This window comes from Thalia democratica, chromosome 2 (assembly GCF_965202585.1).
Source record: "Thalia democratica chromosome 2, ktThaDemo2.hap1.1, whole genome shotgun sequence".
NCBI lineage: Eukaryota > Metazoa > Chordata > Thaliacea > Salpida > Salpidae > Thalia > Thalia democratica.
Genome location: NC_139166.1, coordinates 19,059,411 through 19,078,224, shown reverse-complemented (window position 1 = coordinate 19,078,224; position 18,814 = coordinate 19,059,411). Strand labels below are relative to the sequence as shown.

Below are 18,814 nucleotides of genomic sequence, written 5' to 3'. Positions count from 1 at the left end.
GATTATATTAAACTCTGATTAATTAATAAAGTATAAGTACCTTCATAGAAAAGCTTAAGCGTTTTTGAAAAAATTTAAGCTTAAACTATACATTGTTAAAAATGTTGTTTACTTTAACATCTAAATACTTAATCTAGTTTATGAAAATGGATAAACTCCTATTTATACTCATATCCTTCTTTTTTAAGATTACTTGAATTTTTTTTTTATATTATGAAATAATTACATTTTTCAGCTAAAGTTTCAAAATGTCTCAGTTTAGTAGAAGTGAATTAGTGACTCTTGCTATTATTTGTCATAGAAATTATCGTCATGAGGATGTAATTAGCTACATGAAGGAGGTAATTAAAATGGGAACACCACTTAACCCTGAAGAAAGAAATATGATATTCTACAGTTACAGTCAGCTAACACTACCATATATCAATTCCTTTATTTCCTGTGATGATTCAAGTGTAGATGCAAAACTACAGACGGAAATAAAACAGAAAGCAAAATCCGAAACAAACAGAATTTGTGATGAATTTATTGAGTTGTTAGATAGTTATTGGATTAAAAGAGACAACAATATCGAGGCTGTTGCAGATTACAAACGTTGTAGAGCAATTCAACATGAGTATATAGCTGTTACGGCTTCAGGACATGTGAGGAACCTTGAAATCAGTAAAGCAATTAAGTTATTTGAGAAAGCATATGTAATTGCAAGTAAAAATCTTAGTCCTGCCCATCCACTTGCTATTTTGATTGCGTTAAATTTTTCTCATTTTTATACTTTAGTATCTGTTGATAAAGCTTTTGCTATTGCTACTGAAGCCTACAACAAAGGTTTGTCTCATCTACATGAAGTATCTGGAGAGTTGAAGTTTCGTGCTAATGAGTGGTTAGACGCATTGAAAAGTAAAATCGATGACTTGAAACAGCTCTGAAGTTTATGGTTTGCGTATGATGTACAAGAATTTTTGTTACCGTTTTGTTTCTATTTATTTAGTTTAGTATAGTTCTTGTTTAGTTTCGTCTATATTTACTTATCTAATAAAAGAAGCTTGTTAACAATTTTTATGATTTTGGTAAAATAAACTTATGTTTTGTTTTATGTAAAATCTTCAGAAGAAAACAAAAACATTTAAAGGTTAAACTATAAACATTTAATAGATATAATTTTAGATAATATCATTCATTAAATTTCTTACACTAAACAACTACCAGTTACTTCGTCTGAAAGTCAAAATACTTAAATTTGAGTGTTTTCACTTATTTATTATTCAAATTAAGTCTATGATCTTCTGAAGTATGTTGTTGTTTTGACTTTCAGTTCAAAATTTGATTATTTTAATTTAAGTGTAAAATTACTTTTGGCCTTGTTTTATTTAGTTATATAACAAGTTATTATAAACTAGCATATACCTTACTTTAATATCGTTTAAGCTGACAGTGAACCTAGAAACTTGTCTGATTATGTTTACGTGATAAAAAAATTGATAAAATGCAATGTTTACAATATAATCTATTAACAACTGACTAAACAAAAATAAATAGAGTAAAATATAACTAAAGTTATTAGCACAAAAAAAATGTCAAATATATCTTTAATAACGCTTAAAACTGATATCGATATATTTTTTAGGTAAGATTTTATAAAAATAGTATTATATAAAAGAAAATGTTATAAAATCTTATAATTTTACAACTAGTTTACACAAATATTTTTTATTAAAAATTATGTTTATCTAAGTCCCAATCAATATTAAAATAATTCTGAACCATATGCACTAAAGTTCAAACATAACTCGAAACACTGATAGTGATAGAAGAAAAACAACTTTAGCTAAATCTATTGAAGGCTCTAAAAAATCAAAAAAATAAAACCTGGCTGAATTTGGACCTTAAACGCTACCGCAGTGTAAACGAATTAAACAACAATTTTAGGCTATTTGAATTGCTCAGAACAGTTTAGTTAATCAATCTACAAACTTTTTGTAGATTTGACTTTAGAATTTTAATTCAAGGCTGTAGCTTAAATTATTTAATATTTACTTAGTTTAAATTAAGTATTGAAAGATTTTTTTTTGTTTTTTGTCTGTTACAGATTTAATTGACCAATAAAGTTGACAACTTTAATCAATTTAGTTTGGTCAACATTCTTAGTTAGAACATTTAAAAGCGTTTTACCGTTTACTTTTTGCATAATAAAGAAATAACATATAATTGTGATATTTAAGCAAGGGTTTTTGATTATTTTCATTTTTTGTATCATAGAGTACTTAACATAAGCTATTTATCTATTTTTTTGTTATTAATGTAAATATAGTAAAAATAAACGGTTTAAAATTGCATCGAATTACAAAAATATGCTAAAATCTTTAAAAAAATTTAAAATATCTAAACGATTTTCTACTCAAACTACTTTACTTAAAAGAGCTGAACATTAATAAAAAACTTGAAATTTAAGAGAATCTATTAGAATTACATTTACTTATAGTTAGTAAATTCCAGGGACGTCGCGTGGCTGGAACGCTGGAGCTGTAGCTCCCCCTAAAAACAAAGAACTATCCTTTTTTTTATAGCGTTAAAGTCTTTAAACACGTTGCTTTAAATGAGACCTTCCTTCTGCCCTAAACTACGTCAAAGTAACTTTATTTCAAAGCTAAGAATTGAGCATCAAAAGAAAAATTATTAGCTTAAAATATAGGAAAGTTTTGATATCATAAAATTCAACAAAAAATACAGCCAAATGTGTACATGAACGTTGTTAATTTCTTTGCTAAATTAGTATTTTTAAATTTTTCATATTTGACGTTCAGAATGTTCGTAATATGGGAGCTGCAAGCTTAAACTGTGTCAGATGCATCTTAAACGTACACAAGTTTTCATTACAAATTTTTTTTAAATTTGAATTCTTGAGCTGCATTAATTTTTTAGCACCGTGTGAATTAAATCATGATCGTTGTTTAGAATTTACCACAACGCGAGAACAATAAGACAAGTTGAACTCGAGCAGAAGAAACTCAAAGAGGGAACATATCAAGCAAGGGCAACTCGAACATAAAAAGCTCGATTAAAACTCGAACAAGAAAAAGTCTAGCAGGAAAAACTCGAGCAGTAGCAATTCAAGCAAGAGCAATTCAAGCAAGAGCAGTTCAAGCAGAGAATAATTAAGCAGGAAAATAAACATCTACAGAATGATTTAGAGTTTAAAGCAAGAGCTAAAATAAATAAAATTTATAATAGAGTTGTTCGATTTTAGGTAGTGATAAGATTGTAAGAGATGACAATTTCGAAGCCATTGCTGATTACAAATGTTTTAAAGCAGAACAACATGAGTATAAAGCTTCTATTGCATTCTACATGGATGACAGAGAGTTGGAAATTAAACAACCATTGAAGCTATATAAGGAACCTTCTGGTATTGCAACTAAAAATCTTAGTCCAGCATATCCAGTTGCAATTCATATTGTCACGAAATTTTATGAATTCCATTCTATACTCGATTTTAATCCTAAAGCTCGTTCTATTGCTATTAATTCCTACGATATAGGTTTGTCTAATCTACATAAATTGCCGGAACAAGAACATTTAAAAGATCAAGCAAAAGATAGATTAGAACTATTAAAGGTAAGCATCAACTTGTTTAAACACAATTATTCTGTAATTTTGGAGTAAATTGTTAAAAATTGTTATATTTGATGACATAATTGCACATTTCAAAATAACATTTTGTTTTGTACTATTTTTGTAGTAACTTTTTAAGTTAAATATGTGTAATATCTGTTTTTGCTATTTAATTGATAGCTGGTTTTTATTAAATTTTTTAGTAATAAATTTAATTGTAAAGCCTCTACTTTTATACTATTATAATCGAACTTAATTGTCAAACGTAGTACCTAGGTATTTAAGCCTTTGCCACTTAAACTGAAAGACATTAACATAAAAACAAAAATACAGTGTTAAAACAAACATAAAACCCATACAAGGCACAAACCTGAACATATACAATAAACTTTTTAATAATTTTGTTGTTATATGAATTGAATTGAATTTTTATATAAAATACAATCAATTTTAAAGGACTTAAATGATGGAACCTCTGCATATTAATATTTAAAAATTACTAATATGATACCAGAATAAAACAAACCAGTTTTGAATATTTATGGTGAAAGAGTTCAAGAAAGTTTAATACAAAATTTTATTTTTAAGATGATATCTTTCAAAAGCATTTTCTTAATTTTCAAAAAGTTACCTAGTTAAGTTCTAATTAAAAAACCAAAAATATAGATTTTTATTTTATTTTCAAAAACATGGATTTTATAGCTGTTTAAACATTTTTCTGCTAATTTTTTGAACACAATAAAACGTAAAAACTTTAAAGAAACTTGTGCAATGCGGAACTGAAATAGGCTCTTTTCTACTAAATCTTATTTAATAATGTTGTGCATTTCGAGTTATTGTCATTGAAAGTTAGTTTAACAGGAATCGTTTAAGATAATTATTAATTTATGATTTAGTCTAATTTAACAAGTTATTTTGTCACTATATAAACATGTATTTCATATTAGCTTAATATTAAAACATGATTTTTGTAACTAACCTGGATGTATAAGTTGTTACTATTACTTAAGTTACGGTAATTATTTTTTCGACCTAAATATAATTTTATTGTATATATTTATCTACAATTTAAGAAATTCTAATTATAAAGCACTTAAAATAAAAACTTCGCTAAATTAAAATAAACAAATCTTATTGAAAATACTTAAAAGAAGCAATAATTATTTTTTTAAAGTAGCTTAAGTATAAATAAGAATTTGATAGTGGTAACTTAACAAAATTAAATTAAAACAATCAAATAAAACTAATATCAAACACATTATAACTTTCACAAGACTTTGTAGTCTTGTAATAGTTTCTTAATACTAATAGTTTCTTGTAATTTTATAACTTATACTTTATTTTCATTTAAAAGTGTATCATAGATCATTTAATTTAATTTATTTCAAACTAGTTATTCAAACAAATTTTTATTTGTAAGATGCTCTGCGATTTTTGTAGTGTAAATAGTTGGTTAGTTTAAAAATATGTTCTGATTTTAAAATAGAATCTAATAAAGACTATTTTTTTATATATATGTTCTCACGGCTTAGTATAAAAAATTACAATTAACTTACAACATTAATACTGAAAAAATATATTTTCTTAACAAAGGTGCTTAATGCAGGAACTGGTCAAAATTGCACGATAAAAAAATTTCACGAGGGGACCAAATCGTACAGAGACCAATTTTCACAAAGGGACAGTTTTGAACGAAGACAAATTTTCACGGGGTCAAAATTGCACGCAGACATATTTGCTTGGTTGGTCAGTTTTGCAGTAATGATAGTTTTGGACGGAAAGTCAATTTTGCACGAAAGTAAAAAAAAAATCATAAAAAAAGTACAGAAAAAAAAAATAAATTGTTAAAAAAAAGAAAGGAGAAACATAAAATACGAATCAAAAGTAAGGGTTAGGGGTTGAGCGATAATAAAACCAAAAATAAACTAATAAAAAATACATAGTTACTTTAAAAATTCCATTTATTAATAAAAGCTCAGAGATGTTAGAAAAGAAAATTAGGCAATTAGTAAGAAACACTTATTATGCAGCGAACCCTAGAATTTTTTTTACCTCTAAACCACTAATAACATCAGGTGGTAAGGATCCAGTATCAAAATTAAAATACTATTAATATAATATAATAATATTTATAAAAAAATATAATAGTATGGTAATCTACCAGTACAGTTGCTGTTGTACAGTCAGTTATATTGCAACAACTAGACATCTAAGGAAGAGAATAAAAGAACGCATACCAAAATGTGTAGAGAATTTTTGACTGTCAAATTAGAAAGATGATAAACCGATTAAGGTTTTAAACGCATCTAAACGTTCATCTATTTCAGAACATTTAGTTAATAATCCAACTTGTGCAAACAATTATAATATAGATAGATTTAACATTATTAAAAATTGTAGTAATGTTATTGATTTGATTAAATTAGAAACTATTCGTATTTTGTTAAGGAAACCTGTTTTATGTAAACAAAATGATTTTGACTATAATGTTTCTTTATTTTCGTAACATTTTAAAAGAATTGTTTTCATTTTATTTATGTTTAGTTTTGCTGTAGATCAGGGGTCGGCAAACTGCGGCCCGCGGGCCAATTTCGGCCCGCGAAGGGTAAATCTGCGGCCCGCGAGCATGTTATTTTTTTGAATGGAATGCGGCCCGCGAAAGAAATTTTTGTGGCCCGCGAGCATGTAAATGTGGCCCGCTGAGCAAAATTATATTTCAAGTTAAATTTTTTCGGTAATTCGACTTAATTTGATTAGTTTGATTTTAACTCTCTCTATAACATTTTAAAATAATTTCAAGAAATACTGCTTTAGTTTAAAAATGTAAAAAAGACAGATTAGGGTTCTAACAGGATATGTTTCTCAGTTTCATAATTACTTCTTTTTTACAGCAGTAAGTAATTACCTGAAAAATGAGTGTCAAGAGTGCTTGGATTTAATAAGTTGGTTATATAATACCTATTTATTAAACAAACTAAATGCAAATATTTTTTATTTTGTACAAAAGTAATGCATAGTAATTAACTTAAGTTTTATTTCTTTATATCTTAGATATTCTTTTTGAATATTTTTTATACCTCAGTTTCTTTTATAATTTTTTTATTTGTAAATGTTATATTAATGTTATATTATAACATTTAAAATAGCATAGCAATAAGAAATAAGGTTCATTTGATTTTTGTTTTGACACATTTTAATTTTTTATAAGTTTTCTATGCACACCAACTTCAAAAAATACTCATACTTTAAACCACTTTTTGTTTAATACTTTAGTTATTTTAAGTTTAGTTTATGCATACTTTTCTAACATTTTTATTTATACATGTCATATCTAAATTTGTACAGACACATTTAAAACAATATATATGACATAAGTTAATATAATTTTTGTTAGGTATACATTCCATTTTTCAAACATTGTTTTTTTCAAGCTAAGTTATTTTTTATGCTTTGCATATCAATACACACAATTGTTGTTTTTTGAAGCTACCTATTTGATATAAACTAGATATAGGGATTGTAAATTTATAAAGTTTGTACATTGTTAATCAATATAGTTCAAATTCAAGCAAATAAACAACTAAACATTGCCACACATCACTATTTGAAAACTTCAAATCTCAGGCTAACTAAGCCATTTTTTAAGTTTTTGGCTAGAATTGCTTTTTGTATACAAAAATATCTAAAATGTTTTTGTTGACTCAGGCTGGATTTTTTACTTGAAAAAGTGGCAAATTAAACTTATGATGTATGTTTTGCTCAATCCACAGTGTTAGTTTGAGTTTTAATATATGTTAAATTTTAATTCTTGCAGCTGATATAATTCAAAATATTATTTATATTATTGTGTACATTAAAGAATGAACAATCAGTGTTGCCAAAAAAGTTGAATCTTGGATTAGCTTTGAATTTGTGAATTTACGGTTAAAAATTCTAGAAAAAAACTTTAATTTTAAAATTTTTGAAAAAACCTGGAATTTCAAACAATTTTTACATTAAAAGTAATGAAATTTCGATTTGACTCAAAAAAAATTACCAAATAAATGTTTTTTTATTAAACATTATATTATAGTAGCTTAACAGTATTATTAATATTGATAAATGTTATAATACATTTTTTTAAACTTTAATTAGACTTTATACCAAAAAAAAAAAAAAGAATTGTATTTCCAAAAACTCCGTATTGGTAAATTGCTCCTTAACTTGAAAAATTTCACCGATTGTTGTGTTTCGCGTTAGAACTAAACCAAGAAATTCTACTAAAATGTCAAAGTTAGTAAAAATATCTCGAATAAAAATTCTCAGATGAGCAATAGTTTTTCTATCAGTGCTCTCATGTTAACAGTTTGATTAAAATCCTAATTGGATTTATGCGACTTTATAACCTTAATGCATTTCCTAAACACGACTTCATGTTGTCATTAAAGAAATAAACAAAAGTTTTTCATTACCGCAACATAAATTCTTTATAAAAGTTTTCAATTATAAACGATATCTCATTTTAAGTAATAAATTTTGCTACTTTATTACTTGCCTTCACAATTTTTTCTGATTATTCTGTAGTTACTGAAGATAATAATGTGCTTAGTTGAAAATGACTTTAGTGATTTTTTTATTGTATCTCGCAATAACTCCTAACTAACGCTTTTTTTATTCTTGTAGCTCGTCTTATATTTTACAATTAATATTTTTAAATGCAATATACTTATTGCAAATACAGAATTGCCATCATGATTAATAAAAAAAAATTTCTACTTTGCTAATGACTCAATAAAATTTTATACTTTTGTTAAACTTGTTTAAGAAACTTAATTGTCCATTCCAGCTGACTTATATATTTTTGGCATGTAATTTCTTTACTGTTAATAACCTTTGTTATTTCTTTATGTAGTGAACTTTATATTAACTGGGTTGCTACACAAACAGGCTATTTTAAAATATTGAAAACTCAGGTGTGTGTGAAGCTTTTATTTCAAACACTTTAAAGAAATCTTCCAATTCTCAGAACAGTTTTTATGACTGTTGTGTAGTTTACTAATTGCATTTTTTTCTTGTTTTTTACACTTTGTGTACTTTTTGATAATGATGATATTTTAATTAGGTATTTAAGCTTGATTAACAACTGTTTATTAGCTTTTTAAAATTTTTATAAATTTAAGCTGGTTTGATGCATTTCGGACATTTTTGCCTTTTAAGTGGAAACCATGTAAAAGTCTAATTACTAGTAAAATATTTAATTATTAAAGTATTTGAGAATAAATTATGTTAAATCATTGGTTTTAGTTTTCTGGAATACAAACAGGTATTAATTTTATTATGTTAACTAATTACTAAATTTCTTAATGATTGTAAATTATTTAACTCGCAAAACCTTTTTTCGAAGTAAATATTCTTAGAAATATGAAAAAGTGTTGATGATATAACAAATGTATAAAAGTAACCCATAAATTGTCTTTCAAGTTAGGTTTTTATAGAGAGTTAGATTGTAAGTAAAATTATAAAAGTATTAAGTTTAACTTATTAAGTGCTTATGAAAGTACATACTTTATTAACAATATTAGTACATATTTATTAAAGTATATTAGTCATTGTGAATCATAATCAATATTAATTTAAATAGGCATTCTATGTATAGCTAAAAGTCATTTTACATTTTAAGGTGAATAAAAGTAAAAATTTTCTCTAGTGTGACTAAAACTAAAACCATAAGATTATTGAAATGTCACTAAAACTAAAACTGCGGCCCGCGAAGACTTTAGAAACTTGAAATTTGGCCCGCGACCACCAACTGCCTGCCGACCCCTGCTGTAGATCAATTATAACAAAAATGGACTTACTTGGTTTTAACTTTTATTAATTGCTTATGTCTTTTATTAATCTCTTGATTACTTTATGATTACTTGATTACTTGGTTATTATATAAATATATAAAATCATATTATTTGTTATCATTGTACTCTACTGAAGAGAATCGATCGAAATATATTTAGTGTTTTTGAAAGTGTGTTTCTTGTGTAACTCATTGAAATAAAAAATACTATAAAAAAATTATATTATTAGAAAACTAATTTAATAAAAAAACCTACTAACCGAGTGTAAGGACTAGGGGTAACAGCGATAGTAAATATAAATTTAAAACAAATACTAAATAATATATAACTACAAAATAAGCAGATGAAAATAAAAAGAAAAAATTTGTAGCTAGTCTTTTTTATCTAGCAACACTACACCCATCACATCGCAGTAAATTGCAACGATAAAATTATCACATGACAGTAGATAGCAACAGTACAACTATCACATCACAGTTGTTCGCAGAGATACAACTATCACATCACAGTATATCGCAACAATACAACTATCACATCACAGTATATCGCAAAAGTAAAACTATCACATCACAGTAAATTGCAGCAATACAACTATCACATCACAGTAGATAGCAACACTACAACTATCACATCACAGTCTATCGCAACGATAAAATTATCACATGACAGTAGATAGCAATAGTACAACTATCACATCACAGTTGTTCGCAGAGATACAACTATCACATCACAGTAGATAGCAACACTACAACTATCACATCACAGTCTATCGCACCGATAAAGTTATCACATGACAGTAGATAGCAACAGTACACTATCACATCAAAGTAGATAGCAACACTACAACTATCACATCACAGTAGATTGTAAGAACACAACTATCCTATAACAGTGAATATCAACAATTGAACTATCACATCACAGTATTTTGCAATAATACAACTATCACATCACGGTTTTCCGCAACACTATGGATCTACAATTATCCAATCTACGTTATTTAATTACTTAAAAAACTAACATTAGAAAAAACTCTTTAAAATATCTCAGTAATCTCTAAATTTTTTATAAGTTTACACAAATGTTTTTCTTAAAGGTCTAGGCAAATTTGAAGTAACTGTCGCAAAGCCATCACTCTGTAATGGATTACAAGTTACACTGCGTTTCCATTTAGTTTGATACTGAATTAAGTAGAAGAAAGTTAAATTTAGTAGAAAATGAGTTTTATGAAATATTTCCTAGGCTATGTTCATCTATATGTATACTGAGTTTCGGCAGTGACATTTATTTTAGACCACCTTGCTGCTGCTATCATGTTCTTTAAGTAGACATTTGTATTTTTTGTTGTTAAATTTAAATTTCATTTCTAAACAGTGTTTTTGCTAAATAGCGGAGTTTTTGACTCAAACTTAAGTATATTATTGTAACATGATTTTAAACATTAGTAAACTATATTCCTTTTAGACTAAATTCTTGTGTAAAGTTTTTACCGTATAAAAGATATTTTCTTAAGTATGACGTTCTTTATATACTTATTACTTTTTTGCAATTGTTTTTTAACATAATATGTTCTCTCATGTCATGCCTACTTTTTGTTATTAATTAAGCAATACTTATAAGATACGCTTAAAATTATATAAAAATAAAATAAAACTGTCTAACTTAAAATCACTAAATCTAACTTAGTCTATTTTATATTTCATAAAAAAGAACCTTAAATTAAATAAAAAAGTACTTAATATTTACCCTAAGTACAAAATTTATTTTGATGATATATATATTTGAAATCTTTGTTAAATATTTTGAGTCACTGTACGTTTATAGTTAGCTTTTAAAGTAAATTTAAACATAAAGTTTATTTATTGATTATTTTAATAAGACTAAAGCAAATGAAATTCATACATTACCTACAATTTATAACTTGTTTTTCAAAATATTTAAAGGAAAGATATAATTAATAATAAAAAAAGAAAAATTTATAACTAATTTTTTAAGTATTACTTTTCAGGAGCTACTAAAATGTTTTCTGATAAGTATACTAATTTATACAAAATCAGACATTGTAATCAAAATGAAAGTTATAGTTCTGTTTTTAGACCTTATCTACAATTTTTATTGGTTTAACTAAGAAAAGCTTTTTTAAACGGCTTTTATCTACTTATTTGTATCGTTGCAATCTACTGTGATGTAATAGTTGTAACTATACAATCTACTGTGATGTGATAGTTGTATTGTTGCGGTCTACTGTGATGTGATAGTTGTAGTGTTGCGATCTACTGTGACGTGATAGTTGCGATCTATTGATTACTTTAAACTTAAAGCAGCACGTATTAAAAACTGTTGCTTAAAACAGTTTGTTTTGTTATGCTGTTAAGAATTATTTAATTTTTAATTAAGTTGAAAATGAATTCTAGATAAAAGACAAATTGCTTTATAAAAAAATTGAAAAGAAGGCTATACTAGTGGTCATTACGATACCTTAATGCAAATATTGCGTTTGTCAGTTGATAAAAAAAATCAAGTGTAAGCAAGACCGTTTTCCTTTAGTTTTTTATAAGTAATTTCAGTTTACTTAAGTAGATATATTAATGTTAGCCTACTTATCTAAAAAAAAACCTTTCGAAACTCTAATACATAAAAGTATAAATTTTTAGCAAATAGTTTTTAGCTTTGTTAAGAAATTTATTCCAAAGTTTGAAGCATTTATACCTAAACCATACAAAAATTGTGATAAGTAGATGTTTATTTTATAATAAACATATTGTACATTATATGCACTACATTCTGAATTTGCAACCTTTACCGTTAATACATATTTTTACATATTAAACAATAAAATGACGCTCTTGTTTTGTATTTATTTTATTAAACTCTTCTACTGTTTATCTTATCCTTGATAACAACTAAAAATGTTTTAAACTTACAAATGTGAGTTCACTTGAACTCACAAAATCACATGGTAAGAATTAGATCTTTATATCTATTAAGAAAAAAATATGTGTTATTATGTAAAATACCAACTAAATAATGCAAACATTAAAACTAATTATGAAAATTTACAAAACATCTAACAATGTAATGTTTTAAAAAACTAGATAAGATATGACATAGAAAGCTTTTTTAATTAAAAAATTTGAAATATATTTTACGTTATTTAAGCAGTACTAAAAATACATATATTATAGATATTTAAAATTTTATAAAAATATAATAAAACTCTCAACTTAAAACCACTGAATCTAACTTAGTTTATTTTATTTTTACTAAAAACAACCTTAGATTAGATAAAAAAAATGCTGAAATTTAAACCTAGGTAAAAAAATTATTTTGATGATAAAGTCTATATGAAATATTTTGTGTCACTAAACGTTTATAGTGGGCCTTTAAAGTAAATTTAAGCATAAAACTAAATTATAGACTATTTTAATAGGACTGACGCAATGAAAACTCATACATAAACTATAATTTATATCTTGTTTTTCCAATTTTTCAAAAAAAAGATAAAATTAATAATAAAAAAAGAAAATTTTGTATTTAATTTTAGTCAAGTATAAATATACAAGCTACTAAAATGTTTTCAACAAAGTATCCTAATTCGTATCAAATCAGACATTGCAATCAAAATGAAAGTTATAGTTCTGGTTTTAGAAATGTTTCGAACCCTTTTCGTCTAAATTTTGACTATTTTAGTTTTATTATGTTTAAGACATTTAACACTTTAAAAGCTAAAAAACTTGAAAATAGTTTTATTGCTGTATCAAAAAACTATTAATTTTCTGAAGCTAACATAAATAACTATTTGATGTCTAAAGGAATGAATATTAGTGGTTGTCCTAACTTTTTGAGTCATTTCAGGACGGAGGGTTTGGTATTTGTGTTTGTAGTTTTTTGAAAAATTTATTTTTGATTGGTGTTTGGCATCACAGAACTGCAAAAAGATCTTGCTTGGTGTACAACTTTAGACAAAAACATTGGAGTTTCAGTGAAAATATGAACAAAAGAAGAAGCGCTGCAGCTTGTGCAGTTTTTGAAGGTAAAATTATTATTTCAGGTGGCAAAGTAAATCATTAAAGATGTATCATTTAAGATCAGTCGAAGTGCATGATTATCACGATAAAAAATGAAATTATTTTCCTGATATGGTAGAAGCAAGAGTTCTGCATTCATTAGTTACTTTAGGCAACAAAGTGTTTGCAATTGGTGGATATTATAAATATAGCTGGGAAGTTTTTGATAGAAAAGTAGTTAATTCACCTTGATTACTAATGCGCCAAAATTTACGAGATCTGTATACGCTATAGAGGAAGGTGCTTGTTGTACTGGTGATAAAATTGTTTTAGTTAGTATTTTTACTAAGAATAACATTGAGTTAATTGAGTACGACACTAAAACTGAAATGTTCAAAACAGTAATTTAGTAACCTTTACATAAATGTGTTTACTTTTTTTTTGGAGATCATATAACTTCTTTTTGTTTTTAATTTTGTATTTAATAACTTTGTTACGTTTGAATAAAACATATGTTATCAGATTACTCTATGATAATTATTTAATTAGAAACTATAGCGATAAAAATAAACTAGAAAAACTTATATAAACCAGGACATTCCTTTAGTATAAACAACAATCGTACAAAATAACTTAGTAGCTGATAAAACTAATATATTAAATAATATTGAATCGGCCTAAGGGTACTTTTCTAAAACTTGTTATTGTTCTTACTTCTTTAAGATTTCTAAGAGAAACTTTTTTTTTATTAAACATCAGTTTGTACAATTTTAAAGGTAAAACATAGCGTAAGGTATCAAAAATTGGTCAAATTTTAGTTTAGTAAAAGCGTAAGATAATTATAATAAAAACTAGAATTACTTACCTGACATTAAAAAATTAAAAATAATTAAAAAAGTTAATTTAGGCATCAAAATGCTTGTAGCTAGTAGATGTAGCTGGGACCTTTTAATACCAGGTTTTATACGAAAGTCGTTATTGAAAACATGATAACTTAAAAATCTTTATTTCGAACGGCAGAAGTAAAAATAGTGTTTTAAATGAAGTAAATGAAATAAAAGGTCCTTATTTTTGATTCTCTTTTAAATGAGTCTTTTTTTTTAACTAAAAGATGTACTAGCAAAACATCGGTATTTGGTTCTGAAACTCATATACTTGATGGATATTATGAAAATTAAGAATGGAAAAATTCTTTTATACTTATTCTTCAAAAAAAAACGTTAGATGAAACTAGTAACTGTGTTTGATATGCAGCACCATTTAGTGTCTGTTAATATGTGACACTCTAAAGTGTAGTTGTCGGTTGTAAATTCAACTAAGAAACTAAGCAGTACTTAGGATCTACGAGAAATAGTTTCCATTAAAGATAAAGGAATCATAAAACCTTTTTGTGAAGAACTCATCAAAAATTAAAAAAAAAATATTTAGACTCTAACCAAAGTAAAATTTCAGTCTTTATCAAAAAGAAATTAAATACAGCAGAAAAGACTAGGTGGAGGTATCGCGAAAAAAATCTAAACAAAAGTTTAGACACAGCAAGTAAACGAAACCAAGACTGTCAGCGACAGTTATGTAGTTGTGGTACTTAAGAAAACGTGAAACTTGTTAATTTTTGGCACCTTGGCACTACTTAGCTGTGAACCGACTTACTATTAAGTACACAATCAAGAACAAAATTTGTCATTAATTAAATAAAAACTTTTAATAAATATGTCTACTCCACTGTTTAGCTAAAAACTTTAGCCTTTCATCTTATTCCTTTGAAAAAAAATGTTTTAACATCATTCTATTATATTAGACACAATAAAAATAAGTTTGTTAATCTGTACATCATACTAAATTACGGCAAAACTAAAAACCTGTATGTCAGTTTGTTTTTCTTTAAAAAACGATTTACTAAATCATTAATTTTAATTAGTGTACAGCAATAAATTTTCTACATGAACTCAACTATCTAATGTTTTTCTGTAAATATTGAAAAGTTTTAAAAAGAAAGTAATTGTTGTCTAAACTTTAGCTTAAAAAGTTCTTTAATGAAATAGACTAATAGATGTTTTTTAGCTTGTTTGTTAAACTAAATTTTTTTATTAAATATCATAAATTTTTACTTTTTGTTTTTAAATTCTTCCTATTCAAAAAAACTATAAAATTAACAGAAAACTATGTAACAGTATTAAAAAAAACAAACAAACTTAAAAAGCTGTTGTTTTATGTTAGATTAACATTAAAGACTAAGTTTGTAGTGTTTAACACTGAAGCTAACTCTAATAAAATTAAAAAAATATATGTATAATGAAAACACTTTTGAAAATTAATTACTAAGCAGCAACTTTTTAACAACTATCAACGTGAACTTATTAAAGTTTTTATTAACGTCAATAGCCGATATCAGTTATAAACATAGTTATTTTATTTTGTTAAGGTTTGATTTTTGTAGAAAAAACATAAAATATTTTTATTTAATCTCTCTATTGAATAGATACAGCTATTAAATATATTTTTCTAAATCTTTTTTTTTGTTGTAGATTTATACAGTTCTTTAAGAATTGTTACTAAAGCAATTTGTTTCTATAAATTAAACTTAAATCAGACTTTAGTGTATAAATGTTTTTCATTAAAATCTTAAAAAATAGAATATTTGAGTACAAATGTAAAATATTGACAAATCGCGTGTAGTATATTAAATTTTTTGAAGTAACTGAGCTTAGTTGAAATAAACTAGAATCTTTTATTATAATAATTTGTAATTGTTTTACTAACAACTAAACTATAAAGAAATGTAGTAAATTAGACAATTATTAAATACTGCAAACTTATTTATTAAAGCTTTAATATAAGGTTAAATGTCAACTCAAGTGTTGTACTCAGTAAGTTTTAAAATTTTTAATGCTTAATTTACATGGTTTATAAGAATCGTTCAATATGTAGTTTTAGGTATAGTTCTTAAATAATTTCTTACTATAAATAATTTTATCACTAGTTAAATATAAAAAAAATATCGAGCTAATCAACTTAGTTTATTACAAAAACCTAGGTTTCCATAATCAAAACTTAGCTAGACAACTCGATTATTCAAAAATTTATAATGTATAAGTAAAAATTGTAAGTATAGCAATATAGAAGTTTGTGCTTCAACATGTTCCAACATATTTTGAGAACTAAGACTAACATACTCTATATGTCAATTTTTTCTTTCAGTTTTTCTAGTGCTTGGTTAGCAGCGTCTTCTAACTCTTCTGGCAAATCCGGTAAACCGGATAAACCTTTTTCGTAAGCTTTAGTAGCAATAGAACGAGCTTTATCAACTGAACGAAGTGAACAAAAAAGAAAGTCAGAATAAAACCACGCAATACTAACTGCAACTGGATGTGCTGGATTTAGATTTTTATTCGCTAAATCGAATGCTTCCTCAAAAAGGCTCGATGCTTCATTCAGTTCTAGTTCTCTACCTTCCCCTGATGCAACAAAGTATTTACTCTCATGTTGAACAGCTAGAAATGATTTGTAATCAGCAACAGCCTCAATATTGGTATCTCTTTTAACCCAATAACTATTTACCAATTCTATAACATCATCAGATATCCTGTTTATTTCTGATTGTGCTTTCTGATTTATTTCTCTCTGTAATTTTTAATCTACTTTCGAGTAATCAAAGGAAACAAAGGAACTTTCATATGGAAGTTTGAGGCTTTGATAACTGGAAAATATCATATCTCGTTCTTCAAAATAAAGAGTTGTGCCCATTTTTGTTACTTCTTTTGTAACTAATTGCATCCTCATAACGACTATTATCGTAACAAATTTCAGCAAGAGACACTAATTCACTTCTATCAAACTGAGTCATTTTGAAACAATAGCTGAAATATGTACTTATTTAAAAAAGAAAATCAAATAATTATTAAAAAGAAAGGTATAAGCATAAATAGAAGTTTAACTCTTTCATAAACTATACTAAGTATTTAGAAGTTAAATTAAATAATTGTTTTTATCATTATACAGTTTAGGCTTAAGTCCTTTCAAAACGTTTAAGCTTTTCTATGAAGGTACTTATATTTTATTAAATAAATCATAGTTCAATATAATAAACCATTAGCAATCAGGCTTGGAACTATTAACACATTTTTTTGACAAGTACTTTTAAAGCGCGTTTTTACTAAAAAGTATAATATAATGGAACTAAATATTAAAAAAAACAGAGTAAAAAAGTAGCACACAGCCAAATTTGCATAAATTTGGCTTTGTGCTATTTCGTCCACTCGTGCAATTTAGTCTCATTACCACTTTTTAATACTTTTAAACATAAAGTTTCATTATTTAGTAATCACTGATTTTTAATCTATTTTTAAATATGCCTTATGTCTTACTAGTTTGTTACACAGTACTATTGTTGTAATATATACTTATTAAGCGTTTAAAAACAATTTAATAAGTTTATAAATAGGAATAGCGTTATTGTTTTATCTGTTGAAGACATAGAACTTATTAAATAAAATGTTAATTTAAATTCAAAAATATTTCAGCCTAAAAGAATCCTAGTCCTTTTTTACCTGTGGAAAATATTAATGTATATTGATACAAAATTACAAAAATTTTTTTCCAAAAAGAAACTTTTTATCGAGATTTTTTTAATCGGTACATTTAACTTATAAGTTTTTTTTAAAACAACATCAAAGTTCTAAATTATTATCATTTGAAAGTTTTAATTATTAAATTTATAAAAAGTTTTTTTTTCGTTGCATGCAAACTAATTTATTTAACGAAGTTTAAAAACTAAGAAGTGTTGACAAAAAGTAATCACGAACTTTAAGATATTTTTGGAAGGTAAATCCAGTTTATTATATGTAAAGAAAGCTGTAAAAAGTTAGTTACAAGAAATTTATTCAGCAAAATTTATGAACGAAAGATAAACGTATAGTCAATTATAATTTGAACAATCTTAAAACCAAACGATTTATGCAAAACTAAATTTTAAAAAGAAAATCTATATTAGTTTAATGAACAATACATTGTCCTTTAAATCAGAGTTAAAACCATAAATTTTTAGAATATTTATTTGCTAGAAAGTATAATTTTAACTAACTAGTGTACTTACAATGCTTAAAAAACTAAATAGTTCAGGAAAATACTGCTCTGTTAGACATTTAATGACTAAATAAAGTTTGTTTAAAAACACAAATATTTCAACTATTTTTATATATTAAGTGTAAATATAATTAAATATACAGGTACCATCTTTACTGTTGATAATTGAATCAGGTTTTTAGGATTTATAAAAAAAACCTAAAGTAATGGAACAACCTCTGCTGACTAAAATAACACTTGTAGGTTTTTTTAAACCTACAGATCTTTCCTCATTTCAGCCTCCTG

The 18,814-nt window shown here is 25.6% G+C and overlaps 2 protein-coding genes across 2 annotated transcripts; one reads left to right on the top strand and one right to left on the bottom strand.

The window, feature by feature from the left end:
- The first annotated feature begins 248 nt into the window (after positions 1 to 248).
- LOC145850101 (14-3-3 protein zeta-like) lies at positions 249 to 926 on the top strand. The gene has a single exon (XM_082955246.1). The coding sequence runs from the start codon at positions 249 to 251 to the stop codon at positions 924 to 926; it is 678 nt and encodes a 225-aa protein (XP_082811372.1).
- A 15,695-nt stretch (positions 927 to 16,621) lies between these two features.
- Positions 16,622 to 17,291, bottom strand: LOC145850100 (14-3-3 protein beta/alpha-like). Its single transcript, XM_082955245.1, has 2 exons — positions 17,220 to 17,291; positions 16,622 to 17,068 (listed from the first exon to the last, which is right to left on the bottom strand). The coding sequence occupies exons 1-2, from the start codon at positions 17,289 to 17,291 to the stop codon at positions 16,622 to 16,624; spliced, it is 519 nt and encodes a 172-aa protein (XP_082811371.1).
- Positions 17,292 to 18,814: the final 1,523 nt, after the last annotated feature.

Coding starts and splice junctions, on each gene's coding strand:
- LOC145850101 (XM_082955246.1), top strand. CDS start 249: ATGTCTCAGTTTAGTAGAAGTGAATTAGTGACTCTTGCTATTATTTGT.
- LOC145850100 (XM_082955245.1), bottom strand. CDS start 17,291: ATGACTCAGTTTGATAGAAGTGAATTAGTGTCTCTTGCTGAAATTTGT. Junction 17,069..17,219: donor ATAATAGTCGTTATGAGGAT/GCAATTAGTTAC, acceptor TAAAAATTACAG/AGAGAAATAAATCAGAAAGC.